The sequence below is a fragment of the Cheilinus undulatus genome, linkage group 6 (assembly GCF_018320785.1).
Source record: "Cheilinus undulatus linkage group 6, ASM1832078v1, whole genome shotgun sequence".
Lineage (NCBI taxonomy): Eukaryota > Metazoa > Chordata > Actinopteri > Labriformes > Labridae > Cheilinus > Cheilinus undulatus.
This window is the reverse complement of record NC_054870.1, coordinates 10,580,841-10,604,537: the sequence shown is the minus strand read 5'-3', so window position 1 is coordinate 10,604,537 and position 23,697 is coordinate 10,580,841. Positions and strand designations below refer to the sequence as shown.

Here is a 23,697-nt window from a genome sequence, read left to right as displayed (position 1 = left end):
GAAAGATCGCTGCATCCCCTCCTGAGGTCATGCCCCTCAGAAAACCCCCATGTTTTCATATCAAGCTCTACAGAACAGCAGATTACTGTGTAGTTAACTTGGATGTAATAACCTCCGATTATGATTTATGGCAAAAAAACTGAATTTACAACCATAGTGTGCATACAGTAAACTGGCCATTTAGATGTGCAGTAACCTATAAGCTCTAACCTTGATAAAAGATAATGAACAAGGAAATACTGTTGTCATGTGAATCCTGCAGTTATACAGTTCTGTGGCTTTGTCAATAGATAATAAACCCTTTAAAATACATTTATTTATTGCTTCAAGCAAACTGCAGTATGTACTTTGACTGAGGATTCCATTAGACTAAAACATTCCCAAGACACAGAAAACATTTTAGATAAAAAAGAGCATTAAAAGTTCTTATTATAATTGAACATTATTTTAAATTCATCGTGTTGCTTTCATCGGCTGTGCTGACAATTGTCTTTCACTTTACCCTTTAGATGATCCTCAGGAGATCAAATATACAATGTCCCCAAAATATCCTTACTAATACAAGATAAGATTGTTCTTGGCAGCTCAATAGAAGACTAATTTGAATGATCTACATGACTTTTCCCCTAATGTAGTGCAAGTAAAGAAAAGAAAAAGAACAGGAGTCAATTTTAGCTGTAAAGTGACCTTTGAGTGGCAGGTAAAAAAAAAAAAGTTTTGCATTCATGCTATTTTCAGCTCATATTTTGCATCCAGCTTCTTTCTAAAAGGTAATGTTTGCTCTTGTATCTATTTTAGACTGCTGCCTCACTGGCTACACTTGCCTCAGTTATAAATCAATGAAAGGTTTCCTTCTTGTTCGTTATGCTGGAGTGTAACTCACCTATGACCCCTGATTCAGTGAACACACGATTTTAATGAGTGCTTTTTAATGCACAGTGCGGTCAAGCCTCTAGTTATAGTGCTAAGCTTTGAACTACTGTTGAGGTCAAGAGGTCCTTTGTTATTTTTCAGTCCAGGCTCAAGATTTAAACTGACTATGCTTCTCTTCTCTTTCTTTTCTAAAACAGCCTAGCAGAGGAATTCAAGCAAGAAAAAATCAGATCAGTACCTTTACTTTCAAAAATAGTTTTGAGAATTTGTCACCAGTGTTAATTTTGTAAATGAAAAATGCAACAATAACTATTAGTCTAAACCAGCAGAGCGTCATGGTGCACCGCGCCACTGTCTTTCCTTTTTTGAGCTGACACAGTTGTCATTTCACATCGTTTGAATAGTAAATGATCTTGCACACCATTCAGCGAGTATGAAAGTGGTCAAGAGCAAAGCTGGCGTATTCCTACCATTAGGACGCAGAAACTGACTGCACTTTAGACAAGTGGTTCTCAACTGGTGGGTTGGGACCCAAAAGTGGGTCGCAGAGCAGCTCTCAGTGGGTCGCGAATGTGTGTCTGGAAAAAGATGGTGGCAAGAGTCTATGAAGATCATGCGGCCATCCTGTTTATTTTGTTCAATATTTCAACTTATTTATCCCCTTCTCTTGCGATAAAAGAGCTTCTTTTACCACGTTAATGGAGTAATTTCTCAAGATCTCTGGAAAACTGGAAAGTATTTCCATGTTATCATGGGGAAATAGGGGTGTAAAACATGTGAGTTTTGCCCTGTCTCTTGCTCCTGTCATAAATTCTGTTCCATCCAAGATCTTAAGTGTAACACTTTTACACTTGTGGGAACAGGTCTGACTGAAACAGCTTAACTTAATAATTCAAGCCATCATAATATGAAAAAAAAGTCATTTAGGAACATTTTTTATCGTATTTGTCACAGTCAGAATCAAAACTACACTGCCCATCAGGGTTGCCAGGTCCACAGGCTACTTTTTATGAACTGCTGGGGTAGATATTTCTTTCCGCAGGTTGAGCAGACCCATTTTTGATGTCTTGTGTTTGTCTATTTAATATCCAAACCAGAATAAAGGACTTATTTACCCTGAGATACAACTAAAAAACCTGCAGAGAAGCAGGAAAACATAGAAAATGGGACACAACCAAAAATCTGCTGTGCCACACTGGCACATAGACATACAGAAGCAACATACCTGTACGCAGCACCTGTGCACACACCAGCAAAATATGTGGTGTGGCTGAGGTTTAATGGCTTATTTTGAATTTCTGTGTTAGGCTTGGTTTTGGGCTAGTTTTTAACGGCCATTGGGCTAGGTTTGTCACACAGACCTGGCAACCCTGCTGCACATAAGAATGCTTTTCCCTGGGTATATGATATAATAGTGTGTGAACACATTTCAGCTGAAATGAACACCGTCAACCACTGAACAGTTTTCCATTATTTGTCTATTACAGTCGCAAAATTGCAAAATTAACAGCTGTATTTTTCATCTTTCATTATTTTTCTTATCTTCTTATTCCTTTAATTTTTGTGTTTTTCTGTGTAATATATCCAACATATATTTTTCTGTTAGGGTTACACTGTTATACAAGCTAAGAAATGTGTTTTTCATCATCATTTTATCAGCTATTTCCTCTTGGGTGATGGACTTGTGAGTATTATGATTAGCATTGGCATTGGTGAAATCTGAGATGTTATTGTAGATCAAACAGCGTACAAACAAGCCATGAAGTCATTCTGACAGATTCCCTGAGCAGCACAATAATGCTAGCTAGGGACATTCAGGGAATGACATAACATCATACACAGAGATGGACTTTGTTTCTCTGTTATTGCCTTCTGCAAATTGGAATCTAAATCACAGACGGAGCAGTGATGTTGGTTTGACTACTAACAACTACAATAATTCAGATTTATATAGATATTAGTATTTAATGTGCTGGTTTTAATGGAGTGCATGAATTTCATTCCAGCCAGAGTAATTTCTAAGATAAACTTGACTCGATCCAGTCGTATGATACACACGCACAGTGCGTTAAAATGTGTGTATGTCAGCGTATATTGCTCAGAAGGGACAAGACGGAATAAGATAGCAGTATGAACCCCTCTGTCAAACCCACATGTCCCCAGAGTGTTCTGCCTTTTCCACGGCTGCATGTGTCTGCAGTTTCCTTACTGTCAAAGAACGGCCTGAGGTACTTGTTGTATCCTTTCATCAGTCTCTGAATGGTAGGAGGCAGAATCTCTCCTTCCTTCACTTCTGCGTTGAGCAAAGAACTCTCTAACAACCTGAGAACAAAGACAGCGAGAGAAAGAAGAGGGAGAGAAGAGCAGAAATAGGAATTATTTTTCGTTTTGCTCCTGTTGTGCGTTTACCAGGTGGGTTTGTCTTCACGAGCTGCACGCTATTCACAGAGACTGCAGGGCGTCGATCGAGTTCCACTGCAGGCCTTAAAAATCCTGCTGAGTGAAAGAAGGATTCAAATGTGAACATAAGACTGAAAGAAAGAGAATAAAAGAATAAAAAAAATCATTTCTAAATATGAAATTACCTCAAATTGACCGAGTTCAGAGTATTCAAAAGCATCCATCTTGCTGTTTTTCTATTCACTAACGCCTTTAAAATTACTGTTTGCTTTCACGGGATTTCTTTCTCCAGATCTTTCTGAATGCTATCCTTAAAGGCACACTGAAGTGTGGGAAGATGATTATATTGCTGGCAATTGCGGCAGGGGAAAGAAACACTCACGGCGCCTATCCCCAGTGGTGTGTGCGTTTGTGCATGTGTGTGTATGTTTGTGTATAAATCAGGCTCTAAATAGAGAACGCCCGCTCTGTAGAGAGGGAGCCCCAGGGCACGTGCCATGATGCAAGAACGGGCTGCAGCGAGACAGATCGGGCCATGTGCAGAGGCAGAAAACATTCATCTGCTCACCCTGACACAGTCGTCCTCAGTCACTGAAGAATGCAAATGTGTGACAAGCAGAGAAAGATTATTATCTCAGAGCATCATCAAATCTCCACACATTCAGCAGCCACTCATGCTACTTTAAATTCAGCCTCATACCTTCAGCGCTGTAAACAAGTTAACGGGATTGGTTTGGTGATAATTGTCAGATTCCGTCTTATATCGCTGTGTTTGTTTGCTGCTTTAGTCGTTACATTGATGGAAAATAAAAATCCTGTTTCTGTCCAGTGTTAAAAATAACATAAAATCTCCTCAAATCAGAGAATCCTGTATCGTTCCTGCTGAGGGCGACCCTGAGGGTTTCTCCTTCATGATGACCTTGTTTGCATATGATAAATGAAGAAAAGGGTTATTATTTATTGAAGATGTAATGCTACATGTAAGCCATTATAGCTGTCTTTGTTGTGCAGCGATGCAATCATAATATGGAACAAACCTGAAGTCAGAAAAAAATAGATTCCTGCACCATATTCATAAAGCAGCTGATTTCTATTTTTGGGAACTTTATGCTCTGCCAAAATGAGATTGTTGTTTTTACGCAACTTGTTCTGGCTGAGCAATCTGATTGGACAAGAAACATGCCATAAAAATTGATACAGGATAAAATGATCAGACTTTTCCCATTTTGTATTACTCTGCCTCATGCTGAGTGTCTGAGTACTTTCATTAACAGTGGAAGTGTTTACCTTTAGATCTACTAGTAAATTGTTACTGCATTTAAAGGAGCAGCATTTGAAGGGTGATTAGGTCAAATAGGAGCATGAAGGACTGTCCAGCTCTAAAGACTCCACCCAAAATCCACTGGGCACCATTTTTCACCTTCCTTTAGTAAACCTTTAATTTATTGTCTGACATTACAGTTATGAAGTGGCTTACAGCTAAGCTATTGACCTATTACTAAGCCTGGCCTACACATCAACACCACAAGCCAATCACATTTCTTGCTGCTACACAATGCACTTGAACATCTGAGTCATAGACCTCAATAGAAGTAGAAAGTTTGTATATGGCTGACTGCAATTATCTGGGATGCCCATTGCAATGCCTGACTGAAATGTGTGTTCTGACTAGAAACTAGAACAACTAGAAAAGCACTCGGAGAGTGCAGACCTCCGCCATTAGCCCTTTCTCCCAATAGTGAAGAATCCTTTAAAACATTCCTGGATCCATCCCCATGTGCCCCCCACCATGTGCCTCGCCGATTACTCCCTCCCCGGTGTGGTGGAAACACAGTGAGGCATAGCATTGGCTTTGCTATGGGTGGACTTTCATGGTGGAAGCGTTGCCTGCTGGTGCCAACAGATGCACTGACAGTCTCACCCATGGTCTCACTGGATGACTAGAAGTCATGGCAGAGGGTGAATATTCCTCTAGTCCTCCCAGCATTGTGAGTATTCTCGCTACAATTCGCTGTCTGTCTCTCTGTTACGCTCCGACTCGTCTCCTCGACCGGGCTTGAGTCTTTCAAACTCTATAAACTCCAAAACTTTGAATAGAAACACACCCACAAATGCTGCTGGGATTTAAGTTACTCATGTCCGCCATCTCCTGGTGTAAAGTGGTAACAGCGCAGACCTCCATCATTAGCCCTATCTCCCAACAGTACAAAATCCTTTAAAAAATTCCTAAATCCAGACGGTGATCTGGATCAGTCCCAAAATCTAATCAGTTCTTCCTTATGCCATTTCCTGAAAATTTCATCAAAATCTATCCACAACTTTTTGAGTTATGTTGATAACAAACTAACAAACAAACTAACGAACAAATGAACAAAGGAACAAACCCACCCGATCACATAACCTCCTTGGCGGAGGTAATAATAATAATAATAATAATAATAATAATAATAATAATAATAATAATGCATGGGGACAACAAATAAGCCATTAAACTCTACCAATCCAATACCAGTGTGAACTTCCTGGACCGACTGTCCAGACTGGCAAATTATTTTAGACCTATATTTGACTCAGAACATGGCTCAACAAACAGAATATACAGCATCTCTGTGACCCTAAAGCCTGTTTCAGACTGGGAGCGTGTTTTCCTGCTTGCGTGTGCCACGCATGTCAGCTCCAGCTCCTGCCTTTCACACACGGCTTGAATTTGCTGCATGTCAGCCGAATCTCCCTGCTTTCAAAGCCCTGTCCTTCTTCACAAGTTTTACCTGAATAACCCGCTACAAGCTACTTGATTTAGTGTATAGAGGAAGTATGTCAGGAGCTATTCAAAACAAAAGCATTCTGTTACAAGTGAAAAGGAGTTTCTCAACAGAAGAAATGCTAAACCAGGCTTTTTTATTTGAAAAGCACAAACCAGAAGTGCACTCATCCCTAGGACGTAATTTTTTTTTGGGGGGGGGGGCATGTCCCCTGCACTTTTTAAAAAGGCAGTTTTGGTCCCCTGCAGTTCTTACCATCCAGAAACAATGTTACGCTATATTAAATGGAGACAGGTTGAGCACTAGGACCAAGCGGAAAACGGCTGCTCAAGCTGAAGCCTGTTTCCCTTTAGACCGCCCACTGGCCCACAAGCTCATCGATTGGCTCTGCCGTGTCTTGCTAACGTATGATTGGCCGTCCCCGCTGTCACTCCATCTGGACTATAGCACATGAGCACACCGGTGTTTAGCTAGTTGGCCATGAGTCCACGTCCATCTGCCACTGTAAGTTGTTAACATGTTGGGCATTTGTTCTGCCTGGGTCACATCAGCTAGACGGATTTTAACATCAGAGGTTTCATTTACATTAACATTGAATGTGTGTGTGTGTGCGTGCATGCGTGTGTATGTGTGTTTGGTAATTAGGCACAGCCAGGTGGCAAGATGTCTAAAAAAAGAAAACTGGATATAAGAGACTTCTTTAGAAGTCAAAGTGTAAGTTACTCAGAGGAACACATTACACCACAAACTCCTTCCCCTCATCCATCAGAAACTCAGACTCTCTCCCCTCCTATTATTATTATTATTATTAGTAGTAGTAGTAGTAATAGTATTACTTGTATTTTTTTTGATATTCTATTATTTAACTTTATGATAAACTTATGTATTGCAATTTATATGTTCATATTATGTAATTGTTTCATTCTTGTAAAGTGTCTTTGAGTTTCATTGAAAGAGCTGACAAATAAAATACTATTATTATTATTATTATTATTATTATTATTACTGTAGAGCCTCAACAACACAGAGATTTTAAAAAGTGTATATTTAAAGCCAAAGAGATACACTTCTTGATTTTTTTTTTTTCATGTATTATTTGTGTTTCAAAAGGCAGCCACTGTTTAAAAACACTAACAATCAAAGTCTGTGGGAAAAAATAAAACAAAACCTTGGATTATAAATGTGATTTTATACATCCATATTGTTTGTGAATAAATTAGACATAATAATTGAGAAACTGAGTTTTTTTTTTCAGACTACATCATCAAAATCAATGATTGTTGCATCTCAAATTGTCCCACTGTTCATATGTCATCCATCAATATATTTTTGTCAGGTGACAGATAATAGAAATCCAGAAGAAGATACAGGAGGAGGTAGAGGGGGAGAGGCTGGAGGCTCACAGGTGAACTTGAAAGAATAAAGATATGTTAGTCATGAGATTGAGCATTGTGACAAATGTTAGGGTGATGATAATCTTATTTTTATAGCTTATTATAGTGTATTTTTACTCAAAAATTAGGTATAATTTTATGTAAATGAGGTCTATTGACCATACCCCCCGTACTCAAACCAGTTGTGCCCCCCCACCTCTGAAATCGAAATTTCGTCCATGACTCATCCTGCGTTTGACTTTCCTGTGACATATTCTAACAGTGTGGAGACAGAAAGTTTCACTAATAGTAGATCGTTAGAGAACAACTTTATCAAACAGGTGCATTTACACTTGTGGCCTTCCTCAGGGTTAACAAGAAATGCATTGTAAACATATTCTATGTGCATATGTGCTACAACAATGTAAATGTGGCTCTTCATTTATCATTTTCCTGTCTAATATGGTCCATAGCCGCATGTGGTGTGTGGGAAAAATAGGCGAGAATTTGAATCTCTAAACTCTCCGCGCTTTGGCCGCACATGTCAGACGAGTGAGACGCGGTGCACATGCAGACGGTCTGAAAGCCCTGATTTGTTAACGTGCAATCAAACTGAAAATCCAGGCGTGTCGCGGTTGAGACGCTCGTGTCATGCTCCCAGTCTGAATCGGGCTTAAAGCTGTTTTCCTGCTGATTAATTGTAATAATACAGGGAGCTGCATCACAGGCTCTCTCTCTCCATTATGTTCTATTGGAGCAGCAGGATGTGATTACGCAACAGCCTGCCATTGGCTGACAGACCCTCACAAAGGGTAAACAATATGACATTTGGCATTCAAGCTAACAGTAATAAATGATCAGAATTGGATTAAAATGGACAAAAAGACTTTCAATATCAGGTTTACTGGTGTAAATTTAATCATTAAAGTCCCCAAAAGGCACACGAATTCCAGGCTCTCTGAAAATGCTGCCGCAAGCGATTCAAAGGCATCAACAGCGTCAATGGGAAAACCCAAAGGCTAGCTTCAAGAGGAAAAGAAAAAGAGGATTTATTTTTCAAGAGTTTTTTTTTTTTTGATAAATGGTGTCACTTCTTGTTTTCTACAACAGTGCTAGTCTTTTTTCTACAAATATCTTTATTGTTATGTTTACATATTAAATTACAATTTTGTGGTATATCATAGTTTCCATCTATAGCTTCCTAATATGGCCACATGTCATCATCAGCAGACATTTCCATGGTTTTCTGAGAACCCACCAATAAAAGATTTTGTTAAGGTACTCTTGGAATGTGGGTATTGTAGTATTTTTAGCTGGGATCACATATAAAACCATCTTTTTCTTTAAAAGAGGTTAATATTAGAGACTACTCAGTGAGAATAGTATGCGCCCATAAGCAGAGGGTCTAGTCCTCAACCCACTGGTCTCAGGATCAATTCCTGGTCACAGCATTTGTTTGGTGCATGCCCCCTCCATTCTCTCTCCTCATGTTTCATGTCTCTCTTCAGCTGTCCAATCAAATAAAGGTGAAATGCTTAAAAAGGGTTAATGTCTTGCAGAATTTTGTCTTCCACTGAACCTTACATTGTTTCACACTCAGGTAGCAAGTGGAAAGTCTAACTTGCATATTTCTGACTTCATAGCTATCAATCAAATCCACTAAGGAGAAAATGAACAGGAATTTTACTTTCTGAACCGTGCTGTTGGGCTCTGCTGCTCGCATTATTTCCTGCCCCTGTTCTGCTGTGAAGCACTTTGAGCTGAATGTTTTCACGCATGAAAGGTGCTACATCATTTAAGGCTAAGTTCACTTGAGTAGAGGTTTTAATAGGTCATATGTCAGCACAGTTTTATCCACCTTGAGCTAATGAATGAACAAGTAAAGGGCCCAAATCCCTGACACTGGAAATACAGAGAGAAGAAATGATGGCTTAACTGGACTAAATGACATGTCCAAGGCTAATCGGACATTTTTAGACTGTATATTTTGCAGAAAAGCAACAGTATCTTGTTCGGCCATTGATTGGCTGTTAAAGAAAATTCATGCAATTGTGCTTCGTGCCAAATTTACCCTCTTAGCATTGTTTTTTTGTCTGTTAAGTTTCCTGCCTCCTTTTTGGTTAAACAGTAAAATCAAAGCCATAAAGGCTAATGAACTTTCATTTAAAATCAACAGAAATCAAGGAATAGAAGCGTCACTGGTCCCTTTTGTTTGTCCGATTTGAGAAGTCAAAATACAGGATCCATCCCACAGTCCAAGACAAACTTCTGGACCAGAGAGACAGCTACTTAAAAACAGAAAAGTCAAGGAAAAGTCTGTTTCACCTGACTGTGTCAAATCAGCTTAGACGCCGGGGGAACTGGCTCCCAGCACATTGTTGCTATGCTGCATGAAGTCTCTGTCACATGGCTGCTGGCCTGTTGTTCTAGCAGGCAGCAGTGTTGGATGGGGAAGCCATGTTAGTGACGGCAGTGACAGCACTCTGCCTCTGGCATGCTGCATTATCAATGTGGGTCGCCCTGTGTGACCCTCATTACATTCACAAATGCTTTTTCATCTGTGAAACTGTATAAGTGGGTTTGTGAGTGTGCCGGTTTTAAAAATAGCTCTCTGCAGTGACACAAATGAAGACAACGTGGAACATTTTAAAAGAAGCGATGGGATAAAACATGGGAATAAAAAGGCTGCCCCATGTAAACCATTCATTCTTAACATTGCTGCACTTTTGTTTTTTTAAGCCCAGTCAGTGTTCATCAGTCAGAAGTTTCTAGTGAGCTGGAAAATATGCAGAAGTTTCCACCAAGCTTTAACATGAAAACCTGCTGCTTAAATCCAGCAAAGTTGTTCAAAACCAGTGTTTATCTTGCGTTCTCATGTCAGGAGGGTCTGCGGGATGATTCCCCACTACACACTGTACATAAACATGGACAGTCTCCTTGGAGTCATCTATTCTTGTATAAAGAAAACCCAACAACATTATTCACCATATTTGAAATGCTTACTTAACCATAAACTTACAGTATACACTGTGCAGACTTGTGACAAGTCTGACGAAGAGCATGCTGGCTCACAACATCACCTGATTGCTGTTAAAAGCCTGAGATTGGAGCTCCTTGTTGTCTACTTTGTTTTTAGATCTTTCCATCTTAGCACAGTCTAGTCTACAGTCCTTTATCTTTAACTCTTTATTATTTTAATAATATGATGACTAACTGGGCAAAGATTAGTAGACACATATTTTTAAATTAATAAAATCAAATGAGCATTTTTGAACTGGCATTGAACTTGCTGTTGTTTTTAGCTCCTTTCTTTATAAAAACTAGACATGATGGGAATATTTCCAGAAACTAAACCCTATCCTCTGTCATCTCCCTGGGTGAATCAAACGCCTACTCATGCACAGTGCTATATATTTACCTTTCTTACGTAACTACTCTGCATGCGCACTGACAAAGCTGTATGTTCGACTTTCGTATGTAGCTACAAATCCACAAGTAGGCAAAAAACGGAAACTATGCTGCAGTGTCATGGATGTAATTTCCATTGTAAAAGTTTTTTTTTTTTTTTTTTTACAAACTAACAGATTACCTGAATTGCTCTGTTCCATAATTTTTTAGAACATAAAGTAGTCTGAGCACTCACATTATTACTTTTCAACAAGTTTACAGGGATGATGACATCATCTTAGACCTTGTGAAATAAAAATTTAAAGTTCTTGAAAAAACAAGTACACCAGCACATGAAATTGGAAAGTGTATTAAAGTGTTTAGGAATAATAGATCCTAAATGCTCTACTAAACCATGTGCTTTTTATGCTAAAAGAAATAAACAAGTGAGAGCTTATTTTTTGGTGCAGCGAAACCAAAGTGAAACCTGGTGCACCATGGTTAGCCAGCTATGCTACAGTAGCTCTGACCGGTTGTAGCACAGATACACCAGACCCACATGTGTAGCTTTGTTTTCGCTGAAGAAAGGAGTGAAGACAGCACTGTGGGGGCATTATCAGCCAACATTAACCACACACTCAGAAAGGGATATTAAGTGTATTGGCAGGTAATGTGATTAGAAATTGAATAGACTGAAGTATCTGACTGAATTAAGATAAAACACATCAATGCTGCTGTATTTCTGACATTTGCACCAAACTGATAAAAATCTGCACTTTACGACTTTTGATAAGCTCAAATGGACATCTGTTTTGAAAAATCTTTTCTGAGAAGGTAGTGCTTATGTGACATAGAAACCTACTATTGGTAGGTTTCTACGTCACAAACTCTTTATAAAAGGTAGAACATTACCACCTCTAACTGACTTTACCATGTAGAGACCACTCCCATCCTCTCCTGCACCTGCACTGCTTCGACTCCGACAGCTCTGGCTTTAGTAACGCCGAAGCTGGAGCTAACGGCCCAAACAGGTAGTGCTCGGGACCACCACCATTCCACAGCCTGCTTCAGGGGACTCTGGAAGGGAAAAATCCTCCACCTCAAAAGATTGCTATGTGGGACTCTGTGTCACTGTGTGTCACTTTCTGGCAAGGGCGGTGTGCAGGTCCAGCTAGCAACAATGGATAAATATTTAAGCTCATCCACTTCATCAAGTGATGCTAGGCCCTAAACTGAGAAAATATGATGACAACTATCTGGAGTTTGGTTTTATTAAGAACATCAATGAAGACCAAAATGTGTTGTGAGTCTTCATGTGAAGCCATGAAGCCCGCCGAGCTAAAGTGTCATCTCGTAAGAAAGCATGCAGAGTTTAAGGAAAAACAAAAGATTTTTCAGACGAAAGGGTGAGGAATACAGCATCTAAGAGTAAAAATGGCAGTTAAAATATGTGTAATCAGCGTGAGACTTATGTTGGGGTCCTTCAAAATTTTCTGCCCTGTAAGGGGTCCCTAGCCCTGAAAAGTTTGAGAATCCCTGTTGTAAACACTCTTATAGGCCCCTGACCCCAAATTAGGAGCTAATGGCATTAACAAAAAATAATGCTGTGTAGCTGATGAAAGATAAAATATTTCATAAGATCTTCAGTCAGTAAATGCTAATACTGTTTCTTCGATCTGTTGCTGGAAGCACCAATCCATCATGCTCAGCACAGGTCCATTATTTTCATCCACTTCCAGCATTTCCATCAAAGTGAACAGGTATTCAGGTATTGCTGCCACTTTTGTGTACCATCACTAAATGAATATTTTGTCAAAAAAGGAAGCAAATGAGTGACAAATCAACCTTGGACCGGCAAAGTAACACACTACCGCAGGACTTGTGATATCACGTTCCAGTTGCTTTGGGTTGCACTGCATTTCAGAAACATACCCAGAGGATAAGAGCCTGCACTGAAAAAATAAAACAATGCTGTTGTTGGATTGATGTAATTTTTTGTTTTATAACAGCCTAAAATTATTGATTTGCTCATTAGATCTAAATCTTTTAAATTATCTTAATTGTTGAACCTATATTTTCTAATTTAAACTGGCAGAAATCTCTTGATCCTCCTCTCAGCTACTAGCAGAGATGCTGGATAGCTCAGTGGGTTACCCTGCTGACTTTAGACTAAAGGGATAATGGTTCAAATCCCAGTCAGATCCTAAACTTTGGATGGAAGTGCCTGAAACAGGTGTGTGACATCCAATTCCTGCAAGAATCCTGTACTACTGTTTTTCAGCAATAAACTTCACAGGCATGTTTTGGGGACCTCTGAGACCAATATAAACTTGTCTTAAAGGGCAAAATATGTCCCCTTTACTACATCTCTGCTCTCCCATTGGGCCAAAGTAGCAAGAGTTTTCAGGGAAAATGTGTTGAGTTGAATTTAAGGCTTGTGTGAGACACAGCGGCACAGGGGTTAGCGCTGTTGCTTCACAGCAAGAAGGTCACTGGTTCACTTCCCTGTCAGGGCCTAATTAGCAAGCCTAAGATTGTCAGGGACAATCTAAAATTATTAGGTTTGCTAAACCTTTAAACATAGTTTCTATGAACTTAAAACATTTACCCAATTAAAAAAAAATGTATTGATTCAATTCAAAATGTTTCGTGTGATTGATTACTTCACTTTTTTAAGTTCACCCAATGTTTTACTTTTTTCAGTGTGTGGTGTTCGTCAGGACAAAACCAATGGTAGTTGTGGACAAAGGCCCTTTTGACAATGCAGGTAACACCCTTAGACACCGTTACAGTTTATTTTTTGCAGGTCATTTACCTGAGCTGTTCCCAGCTTTTTAAATCACTAATTTAAAAAAAACAACAAGATTTAGCTGGTTAAATCAGAGCCTGAAAATAAAGAGAAAAAATGCTTGAATAACTGCAAAAACTAACCTGGAAAGTTTTGATGTCTGCCTAAGAGTAGGGACAATGCTGATAAATGGGAACTCTTTAGATAAAATATGAGACTTTTTTTTTTTTTTTATTAAAGAGGGTTTGTGTCATAAAGCACCAAAAAGTAGGAAATAATTAGTCCAATATTCCCATCAAAGGCAAAATTGAATTCAGCCCTCTAAATTCTAAGTCAGAGACAGCTCTAGAGGTAAAACAGGCTTTAGAGAGGACTTTGAATAATAAAAAGAAGAAATAAAAACCATACAGCTACCTGTGCTAAAATCACAGTGCTTATTTCGTAGCATGCAGAACTATTCATCTTTGATGTTCACTGTCAGTGTTTTGCAGTCTGACAATGAAACGTTGCATCTTTGACTCAATCCGTCTGTGTAAATCCCCAGACTCTCTAACTTGGGCTGTCTAAGCTTTCACCTGCAGACGTTCACCAACCTGCCAAACAGTCGCTATCCACTGAGCCCTGACAGAGAAGAAAAGATAAAGATAGATCCTCACAATCCTCCCAGAATCACACAGGATACTAATGTTAACAGTTTAGTTATTATGTGCATGGCGGCGTGATGAGGGAGACTTGAACTGTCTGAGAAGTGCACCGCTGGCACACATGAACTCACACTTTCTGCATACATGCCAACAAACATCACTCATATTTATGTAGTGTGGGGCCCTTCTCTCCCCAGATGGAAGCACATTGCACGATTTCCCAGAATGCTCTCTGACAGACCCGACACACCTGCCCACCCGGCTGCCAATCAAGGATAACAGGATGACACACTGAATGCCCACAACTGAACTTAAGATGGCCCCTGCAATATCAAGATACAGCAGCACACTTATAAAAAAACATACCGATTCGAATGTAAACATTACCATGGGCCAGAAAGAGCTAGCAATGTCTGTCACAAATATCTGATTGCGTCACCTTAACCAAAACTGTTTTAATAAGGTGAAACATCACGCTACAGCTGGATATCACCTCACACCTCAGCATGCTGAAGCCCCTGCTGGGTTTCCACCCGCAGTGTTAACACATGCAGGTTAAACTTGGCCTGCCTGTAGGTCTGATTGTTTTCTTCTGTCTATGAGTGTTAGCCCTGTGATGGACTGACAGCCTGACCAGGTTGGACTTTACTTCTGAGTGTTTGCACACCAGGAAGAGCTCATCAAGCTTGAACAGAACTAACTTTGTTTAGAAAAAGGTGTATCGACACGGGGGTTACTGGCCAGCATCTGAAAGTTTCCTTACAAGAGTGACTTGTTTTCAAGCTGTTTGCATATGCATGACTCTCCCATCTAACTACAAAATAGGCAGCTTTGCATTGGACCTGCAGAAAACTTCAAATTTCTCTACTTGGCTTCATTCATCACTATCACTGTATATTTCCATCTCTTAGCCTCTGTCAATGTATCAAACTGTGCAGGAAAACTGGCCTCTTTTTATATGAAGGCTGGTGTGTGAACTAGTGCTATGCAGATGTGCACATTTATCGTGCTTAAAGCAGGTAATTGAGGCCCTCCGAGGAGGTGGGATTGACACCATCCTCTCTGTTTTAAGTCATTGTATCGTTGGCTTTACTTTGAAACTACTATTTAGACAGCATGTCCTAATCACACAAGACAGGAGTGAGCATTGTTGCCAACATCCCTTGTTAACACTGATTCCTATGGTAGAATCCTAACAGCAATGGTTTTGCCCTGTCAGCCCATTAATATTTTCCTCTCTGTTGCCTGTGTTGATACGGACGTGGCAAAGGAAAGAAATATTGGATTTTCTCACTTAATTTGTTTTCACTTTCCTTACCTAAAAGAGCTTGTTAGCTTGCTGTATGAAGTAGAGGTGGTTGTGTGTTAAAAATATCCCAAACCTTGTTTGAAATGTTATCCTCTGACTAGATTCAGGCAAAATTATTTGGCTCACAGCTGTGAAAAGCTTGTTAATACAAAGGTCACACTTGTGTTTGTCCATATTCAAAACAAAAGTGCTTGATATCATGCTATTTAGAAGTGAGCCTAATAATTACAGGGTAGAAAATTCAGTTTTTAGCAGTTGTAGTGCGGACAACCAGCATGACATACTGTGTGATGTGACATGTTTGATGAGGATATTTAGTCATGTAGAAGACACAAGTTCATGTTTACTGACTGCGTTTTAAGAGAGTTTATTTACAATCTTGGTCAACTATATTAACCTAGCAAAGCAGATGAATTTGCCAGACTCCATCTCTGGCTTCAGGTCAGATCCGTCTTGAAAAGCTCCAATCAACACTGTTTGTGCCTAACAGCATGGTGCTCAGACCAATCAGCATCATTTGAGGAGAATAGCTATGGGCAGAGTTCAGTTGTAAAGCTGATTGCAATAGCAGCCTCCAATGCGGTGATTAGCTTGGATGTAGCTATAGTGGCAGTTTAATCAGAGCTGGACAAAATTTCTTTACTTACATAAGAGCAAGGAGCCACACTGAAGCTTTTCATGGTGGAAAAGATGTGTTCCCTCTTCTCCTGGTCTGCTTCGGCATGGGTTTGCGATCGTTATGGGTGGGGTTTGCCAGTGTGTCCAATGGCTGCTGCTGTAATAGCTATTAGCTTTGATGCAGCTGTAGGAAAGCAGTACTTTAATGGAAACTGGACCACATTTTTCTTTGAAAGAGTCACTGAAAGCTTTTCTCCCGACTGATCTTGGCGTAACGACTGCTCCAACATTCACAGCTACGGCAGCAGTCAGCTCGGGAGAAGGGCATCAGTAGAACCTTACTTTGTCATTTCATCTTGTCACTCTGGTGTGACCGGCAGAACATTCCTCCCTTCACCTTTCGAGAATTTTTTGAAAGGCCTCGCCCTTCCCAAATGCTTTTTATGGGAGCTTTTTCGGATGAATTTGAAATACATCCACGCAATGGATATAGGAAACAGTCGATCTCTTGTGTTACTTCTACCCTGTTCTGCATTTCAACAGGCAACCCAGATAAAGTTGCAGTCAGCCATAGACTATCAACAACTGATAGACAGTCAACACCTTTGGGAAATGATGTTCTCCATGATTCAGCTGAACATCTGCAGCAACAGCACAGTGATTCTGGGTCCTTTATTTGAAGTCGTGCCTGTTCATCAATAGTGGTGAGGGAAGCCACATGAGCCTACTCAATCTCACTTAGGTCTGTCTTTAAGAGGAGATGGAAACAACTAGAAAACGGTTTGAACAGAGGTCAGATCAATGACTTCTGATGTCGATTGGCTTTAACATCACAGCATCAACCTGATTTGCCATCCATCCATTTTCTTCTGCCTATCCAGGGCTGGGTTGCAGTGGTAGCAGGCTGAGCAGGTCAACCCAGACATCCCCTCTCCCCAGCAACACTTTTTAAATCCTTCTGGGCACCCCAAGGGGTTCCCTGACTAGACGGGATATATGATCCCTCCAGCGCATTCTGGGTCTTCCCTGAGATCTCCTTCCAGCAGGATGGGCCCTGAAGACCTGCAAAGTTAGGCGACAAGAAAGAATCTAATCAGATGTTCAAACCACCTCAACTGGCTTCTTTCAATGAGAAGGACCCTCAGCTCTACTCTTAGTTCTCTCTGGATGTCTGAAATCCTCACCCTATCCTCTACCTACCCTCCAGAGAAAGTTCACTTTGGCCGCTTGTATCCATGATCTTTAAGTCATCGCCCGGAGTTCATGACCAAAGATGATGGGAGGTAGATTGACCAGTAGATCGAAAGCCTTGCTTTTCAGCTCAGCTCCCTCTTCACCACAAAAGTCCAGCAAAATGCCCACAGTACTGCTAATGCTGCACCAGTCTGCCTGTCAATCTCACACTCAGTTTTACCCTAACTTGTGAGTAATTGGATTGTTAGCATCACTTTTATCCAGGTATCTGTTTATAGAGTCAAACAAATCATTCTTAGATAACAGCTTGATGGGGGAATGTATGTCATTAGCTCTGATTCTGTTCTGCCTTGTTTTTTGCTATCTTTATTCACATTTTCTCTGGCATTCGTCAAAGCCTGCTGAAACACAATTTGTCACTTTACTACTGACTTCAAATGTACTCCAAATGGAAACCAGAGTATTTCCCATGCTGACAATCTGAAGTAACAATCTGAACACCACCCTGACTAAATGCTCACCAGTTGGATGTCGACATGAGCAACCAGAGTTTATGGCATCTCAGAGCTTGATCTATCACGGCACTTTCAGCCTCTGCATTATCTACACAGTCACTTCGGATGTAAACAACACCTTCTAATGTGCTAATTGGCTGGTCCCAAGTCACTCCTCCTTAACTCCCTGACCTGAGCAGGGAGGAAGAGCTAGCAGGAGGCAATGATCAGTGTGTCTCTCTGTGTCACGATCACCATCTTCGCCTCCTCTCTATAATGAGCGCTGAGGTTTGCTTATTCTCCTGTTTGTATCTCGTCCCTTCATTATTCCTCTCCTCGTCTCTCATCTGTCTTTTCATCTCTATCCCAGCTTGAAGAGTTAGTGTCCGATGCTTCACTGCAGCATGATGAAGATAATTTTCCAAAATATTACAGCAATCACAAAACTGGTGGCTTGGCAAAATTATGCATAAAAAACACCTGAAATAATTAAAATACTCGGTCTCAATTGGCTGCTTATAAGACCAACAATTTTTACTCATCCAGCTGCACAAAAATAAGGACAAAATTCCCTCCAAGAACAAGATTCCCCACCACAATATTACCCCCAACCAACACATGTTAAACATCCTGATAAAGCATCACAGCTCCCCCAGGTGGGCCAGTCCACAGCAAAACAGATTTTTCTGTCAGTTTGATGCAGACGCTCACTGTTACGGAAAGTTTAGTGACTCTTACGTGGGTGTTTTTCCTCTCACATTCTCAGAAAAAGTGTTTCCACTGCACTTTTGCAATATACAGTATTTCTTTATCAAAACGTCTGAAAAACCTCCTCATTAGAGCATGAAACTTTTCATATCTAAGAGGTTTTGTTTCCATTACCAGTTTTTTATTGCACTATTTAGATATTGTGCATTTCTAAGGACAATGGAAAGGCAGCTAGAGATTTCAATATGGAAGCCGCCTATTTTGATCAAATGGCTGAGGTCACACAGGCTTTGCTCCTTTTTCTTTTTACAGTCTTTGTGTTAATGTTGTTAGCTCTGATCTCAGAATTAACACTACAGCAGCCTTCTCATAAGACGTCATGTTTGGTGTAGTTCCCACATATTAGGTAGTTGTAAACGGCCTTAGCTCTCTTGTGCTCCTTCTTGAGGCCTCTTCATGTAACATGGGTCATGTAAAGGCTGCAGTCATGGTGCACCCAGACACAAACAGACTAATCCAATCATACTGATCTGCCAAGGAGGTCTGTTAGCAGGCTTGTATCAGTTGTTGATGGAATCATTAACAATAGTTGCACTGGACTAGAGTCTGTAAATTATAGACCATTGGAGCTACATGTCTGCTGACTGAGCTCATCACTGTGAATAAATGAATTCCAAATGAGTTAAAAGACAGAGAGAAATAAATCTGAAATGTCTCACAGGGGGGATTTCATCATATGCTACTACCGTTGATGCACATTAAGAAACATGAAAAGTGTCAGATACATTTTCAGCCAGATGCTTCACTTTTAGCCCAAGGAGACCACTGGATAAGTGGACTTGATATCAAGATTATAACCATTAAATTGAGCTGTATGAATATGCTTCTATATGCATGCTTGCAGAGAGAGGGCACATCTAGCCAGAGCATTGCTTGGCTTGAAAAATGAGCTGAAAAGACAGTGTGATTTGTAATACACATGGAGAGCATACGACTAACAGCTCTGCAGAGCAAATGTGTCTCTGCGCTCTTTCTGTACCTTATTTGAATGACCCATTATGAAGTCACTTGGGAAAAATGGGTCCTATTCTATGCAAAAACACCATGGCAGCAAGACAAACTGTTGCTTCAAGTCACACAGTTAGAGTGCATGTCACAGTATTATTAAAGGATGCCACACACTAACTTTCTAGTGATTTGGAAAGCAATTCCAACTAGTTAGTGATTTGTAAATAAAGTAAGTACGTATATATGACTGTAAGATAACTATTATCAGTAGGCCCAGGGATTAAATCAGTTCAGGGCTGTTGCCATCTTAGCACTTCATCCACATGTGTGGAGACAGTCTGGCACTGTATGCTTTGCTATGACGATAGTGATGCTTTTGATGCCCAGGGTTTTCCTAGAGTGTAAATAATCAAAGTTGTAACACATTTTTTGAGTCTGGCACAGAAACAATGACAGAATAGCATAAATGGTAGGATAGGATATAATATGAAAAAATAGGATATAGGACAAAGGATAGTATATGATACGATAGGATATGATTCAATACACTTTATTGTTAGTAAAATTTTAGCTTGGACTTGTGATGCTGCCCTCTCCCCACATAGTTCATCGTCTTTATGTGAAAATGATTCATTTTATGCAGAGCTCAGCTCTGTATAGAACTCTTTCTGCATTCAAACATAAAAAGAGCTAATTGCACAAAGCAGGATAACTTTATGGAAGTTTTTGTACCTGAACATCATCAGCACTACATGTTTTGTGAGATAAACCTGGAGATGGAGCTGAGTATGAGAGCATATTGTGCTTTTTTTTTGGGGGGGGGGGGGGGGGGTATTAGGGTTACAATTCATTCTTAGTAAATCAGGCTGTATAACTTTGTCATGCACTTTCTGAGAGCAGATAGATATAATAGATATGACAGGATTATCACATTAAAGAAGAGATAATAGGCTTATGCTTAACTGAACATGGCCTTGTGATTGTCACGCCAAGCACAACAATTTATACCTTAAAAATGAAGCTGTCACATCTTCAACGCTAATGCAGCACTGTTGAAGTAGAAGTGCATACAGTTTGATGGTTTTTAAACCAGAAGTGAGGATCATTCAAACAGTAGGTGCAGTCTGTCTCTGTTATATGGCCTGCTGTTTAGGTGTACCTCTTGTGCTGCTATGTTGGCCAGGACTCCTTTATAAGGAGATTTTTGTATCACAGTGGGAATATTCCTGCCTTAATGAAGGTTAAATACAAAGTCAATTAAAGAAAAATATATTTAAAAGGATTGCCAAATGCTACAGTTCATTAAATGTCAGTCCATCTAATTTGCTGAAAGACAAGGAGAAGAAAAACACTCCCAGCAACGAGCACAGGAGGTTAAAATGGCAAATAATTCAATAAAAGCTGGATAACAAAGAAACTGACAAACTGAAGAAGAGGAAGAGAAACAACGAGCTCAATAAACAGTATAAAGAGAGTAAGACTAGAAACGTCAACATTTGACACCTGCTGGCACCATTTATGAGGTCTCATTCATCATGTAACACTTCATCACTGGAGGAACTTTTCGATGTGCATTAATTAGGAAACTTATTTTTGCAACAGCGATGAACTCTCATATATGTAAGTCAACAACTTGAAGGTTTTTTTTTTTTCTGCTGAATGATTAGTTTGGGCATGGTCCTCAAGAATCTGTCATCAAAATAGCAACTATTACTGCACTAATAAAAAGTTATAACCCCCTCTGACCTTACCCTTTTATTGATCCTCAGACATGGTCAGTATAATTTGGCTTTTTTGACAAAAAAAAAAAAAAAAAAATCACAGAAAAACTCTTCTGTCAAAGTGAAAACAGATTTCTAGTAATGTCAATTAAGTAAAAATATGTAATGTAAAATAAGTGACTGCATAAATATTCAGCCCCTTTAAAGTGACTCCACTAACCCAACAGATTGGTGCTACTAGTCTCACAGTTAGTGAAATGGGGATCACCTGAGTGCAGTGAATGTGTCTCGAGTTGCACATGCGTAAATCTGCCCAGATCAAGCTGTCCTCACAAACTGAATGACAGTGCAAGAGGGTGACTAATGAGAGAGACCACAAACACCCCTATGACTATTCTGAAGGAGTTAGAAGCTACAGCAGCTGAGATGGGAGAGATTCTGCATACAACTGTTGCCCTGGTTCTTCGCCGGTCAAACCCTTATGGGAGAGTGTCAAAGAGAAAGCCACTGTTGAAGAAAACTCATTAAATCTGGACTAGAGTTCAGCAAAAGGCATGAGACTCCATGGTTAAGTGACAGAAAGTTATTTGATAGCATGAGATGCTATGTTTGGCAGGCACCAAACACTGCACAAACACAACATCCCCACTGTGAAGCACAGTGGTGGCAGCATCATGGTGTGGGGATGCTTCTCGACAGCCTGCCCTGAAAGCCCAGACCTCAAACCAGAAAAGAATTTGCAGCTGGAGTTGAAAAGGGCTGATCATACCCAATCCCTGTGCAACCTGACAGTTTGAGCAGTTTTGCAAAGAAGAATGGAGTAAAATTGCAGTGTCCAGATGTGCAAGCCTGATTGAGATCAATCCACACAGACTCAGTGATGTGATTGTAGTCAAAGGTATATCTAGTAAATACTGACTTGAAGGGGATAAATATTTATGCAGTCACTTATTTTACATTACATATTTATTTACTGACATCAATTTGTAGAAATCTGTTTTCAGTTTGACATTAAAGAGGGTTTTTTGTCCTTTTTTATAAAAAAAAAAAATAGCTGAATTATAATGACCCTGACTGACTTATAAAATCAATAAAAGGGTAAAGCTTCCAAGAGATACTTTTTATAGGCACTGTATATGGCTGGTTATGGAATTACAGCATCTTTATTTGCATATTTATGGAGGAGATTTACAACAGAATACTACTAAGAGGTTACTGTGAGTAGAAAAACTCATTCTTTAAAGAGGGCACCAGGCCAGCAGATATAGTACAGCTTTGAGGAACTCGGGCTACAGCTGTTGCCCTCCACTGTATGTCTGTATATAAATTGTATATAACAGTATAGTCTATGTGGTAAAGCCTGCAGGTGATGCTGATGTGTCTTGTGTTGGATGCGTGGGCGTAGAAACTGCTTCAGACGAAGCATTACGGGGACGACAGGGTCTGCTTGAAATGAAGGACTCAAATCCTGAGGGGGAATTCGCCTTTTCAGATCCTGTTTTATGACATGGCCTCCCTACAGACCCCCTTCCGCCATCGACATCCCCCCCACTCTTATTCCCAATCTCCGACGCACACAACACATCAGTTCTGGCAGCACTTGCACATTTCACAACAGATTAATTCAGCTGTACATAACCCCCGCAGAGGGCTGAGTAATGCTCTCTGTGGACCCCCGTCTCCCTCGTCTTCTTTCTCCCGCTCTCCTCCCACTCAGCAGCTCCCACCCGTTTCCAGCTTTTCCCACACTGATTTTCATTCCCCAAACTCTCTCCAAACTCTGAGAAATCCCTGCAGCCCTTGATATGCTCCAGCTTCAACAAGCGAGGTTAACACCCGTGTTCTGTATCCACACTTTAGCAATCTGATTAAATATTATTCCTGCAGGAGAGTGTACACATTTACAAAGTTATGCATACCTCAAAACAGGAATCTGCACTTGCATTTTAATGGGATGAGGATAAATGCAATCTGTTAAATAGACTGGAATTAACATATGGCTCAGTTAGCTTTCTGACTCTGCCAATCATATTAACAATAAGCAGCATTTAATCACATTTAATCTCGTAATTGGTACAATTTCTCCTCCAGGGGTCAGACCAATTATGTGTCATCATGATTCAAATAAGGTCATGCATGTTTGAATGTTAACCCAACATATTAAATAATTCAGCTCTCATCTGGCATTTAAAGTCAGACATTCAAGCTTATTACACTATAATTGCCCTGTATGATTTAAGCATTTCATTTGTTTTCTTGCACATCTGGTGAATGTTAACCAGTTCCAATATGTTGGTAAATTAAATGTCATTATGTCTGACTTCATTTACATGCACAGAAGTTAGGGCATGTCCCTGTTTGATGATCTGTAAGCTCAGATCAGTACCAGGACTTCTCAGAAGGACATCTGCCAGCCAA

At 40.0% G+C, this 23,697-nt stretch overlaps 1 protein-coding gene across 1 annotated transcript in view; it reads right to left on the bottom strand.

The window, feature by feature from the left end:
- The window catches only part of LOC121510707 (gamma-aminobutyric acid receptor subunit pi), a 152,992-nt gene that overhangs the window by 43,287 nt on the left and 86,008 nt on the right, over window positions 1-23,697 (bottom strand). The window contains exon 3 of the mRNA XM_041788890.1: window positions 3,083-3,195. Within this exon, the coding sequence (XP_041644824.1) occupies window positions 3,083-3,195 (113 nt within the window). The remainder of the gene's footprint in view (window positions 1-3,082; window positions 3,196-23,697) is intronic.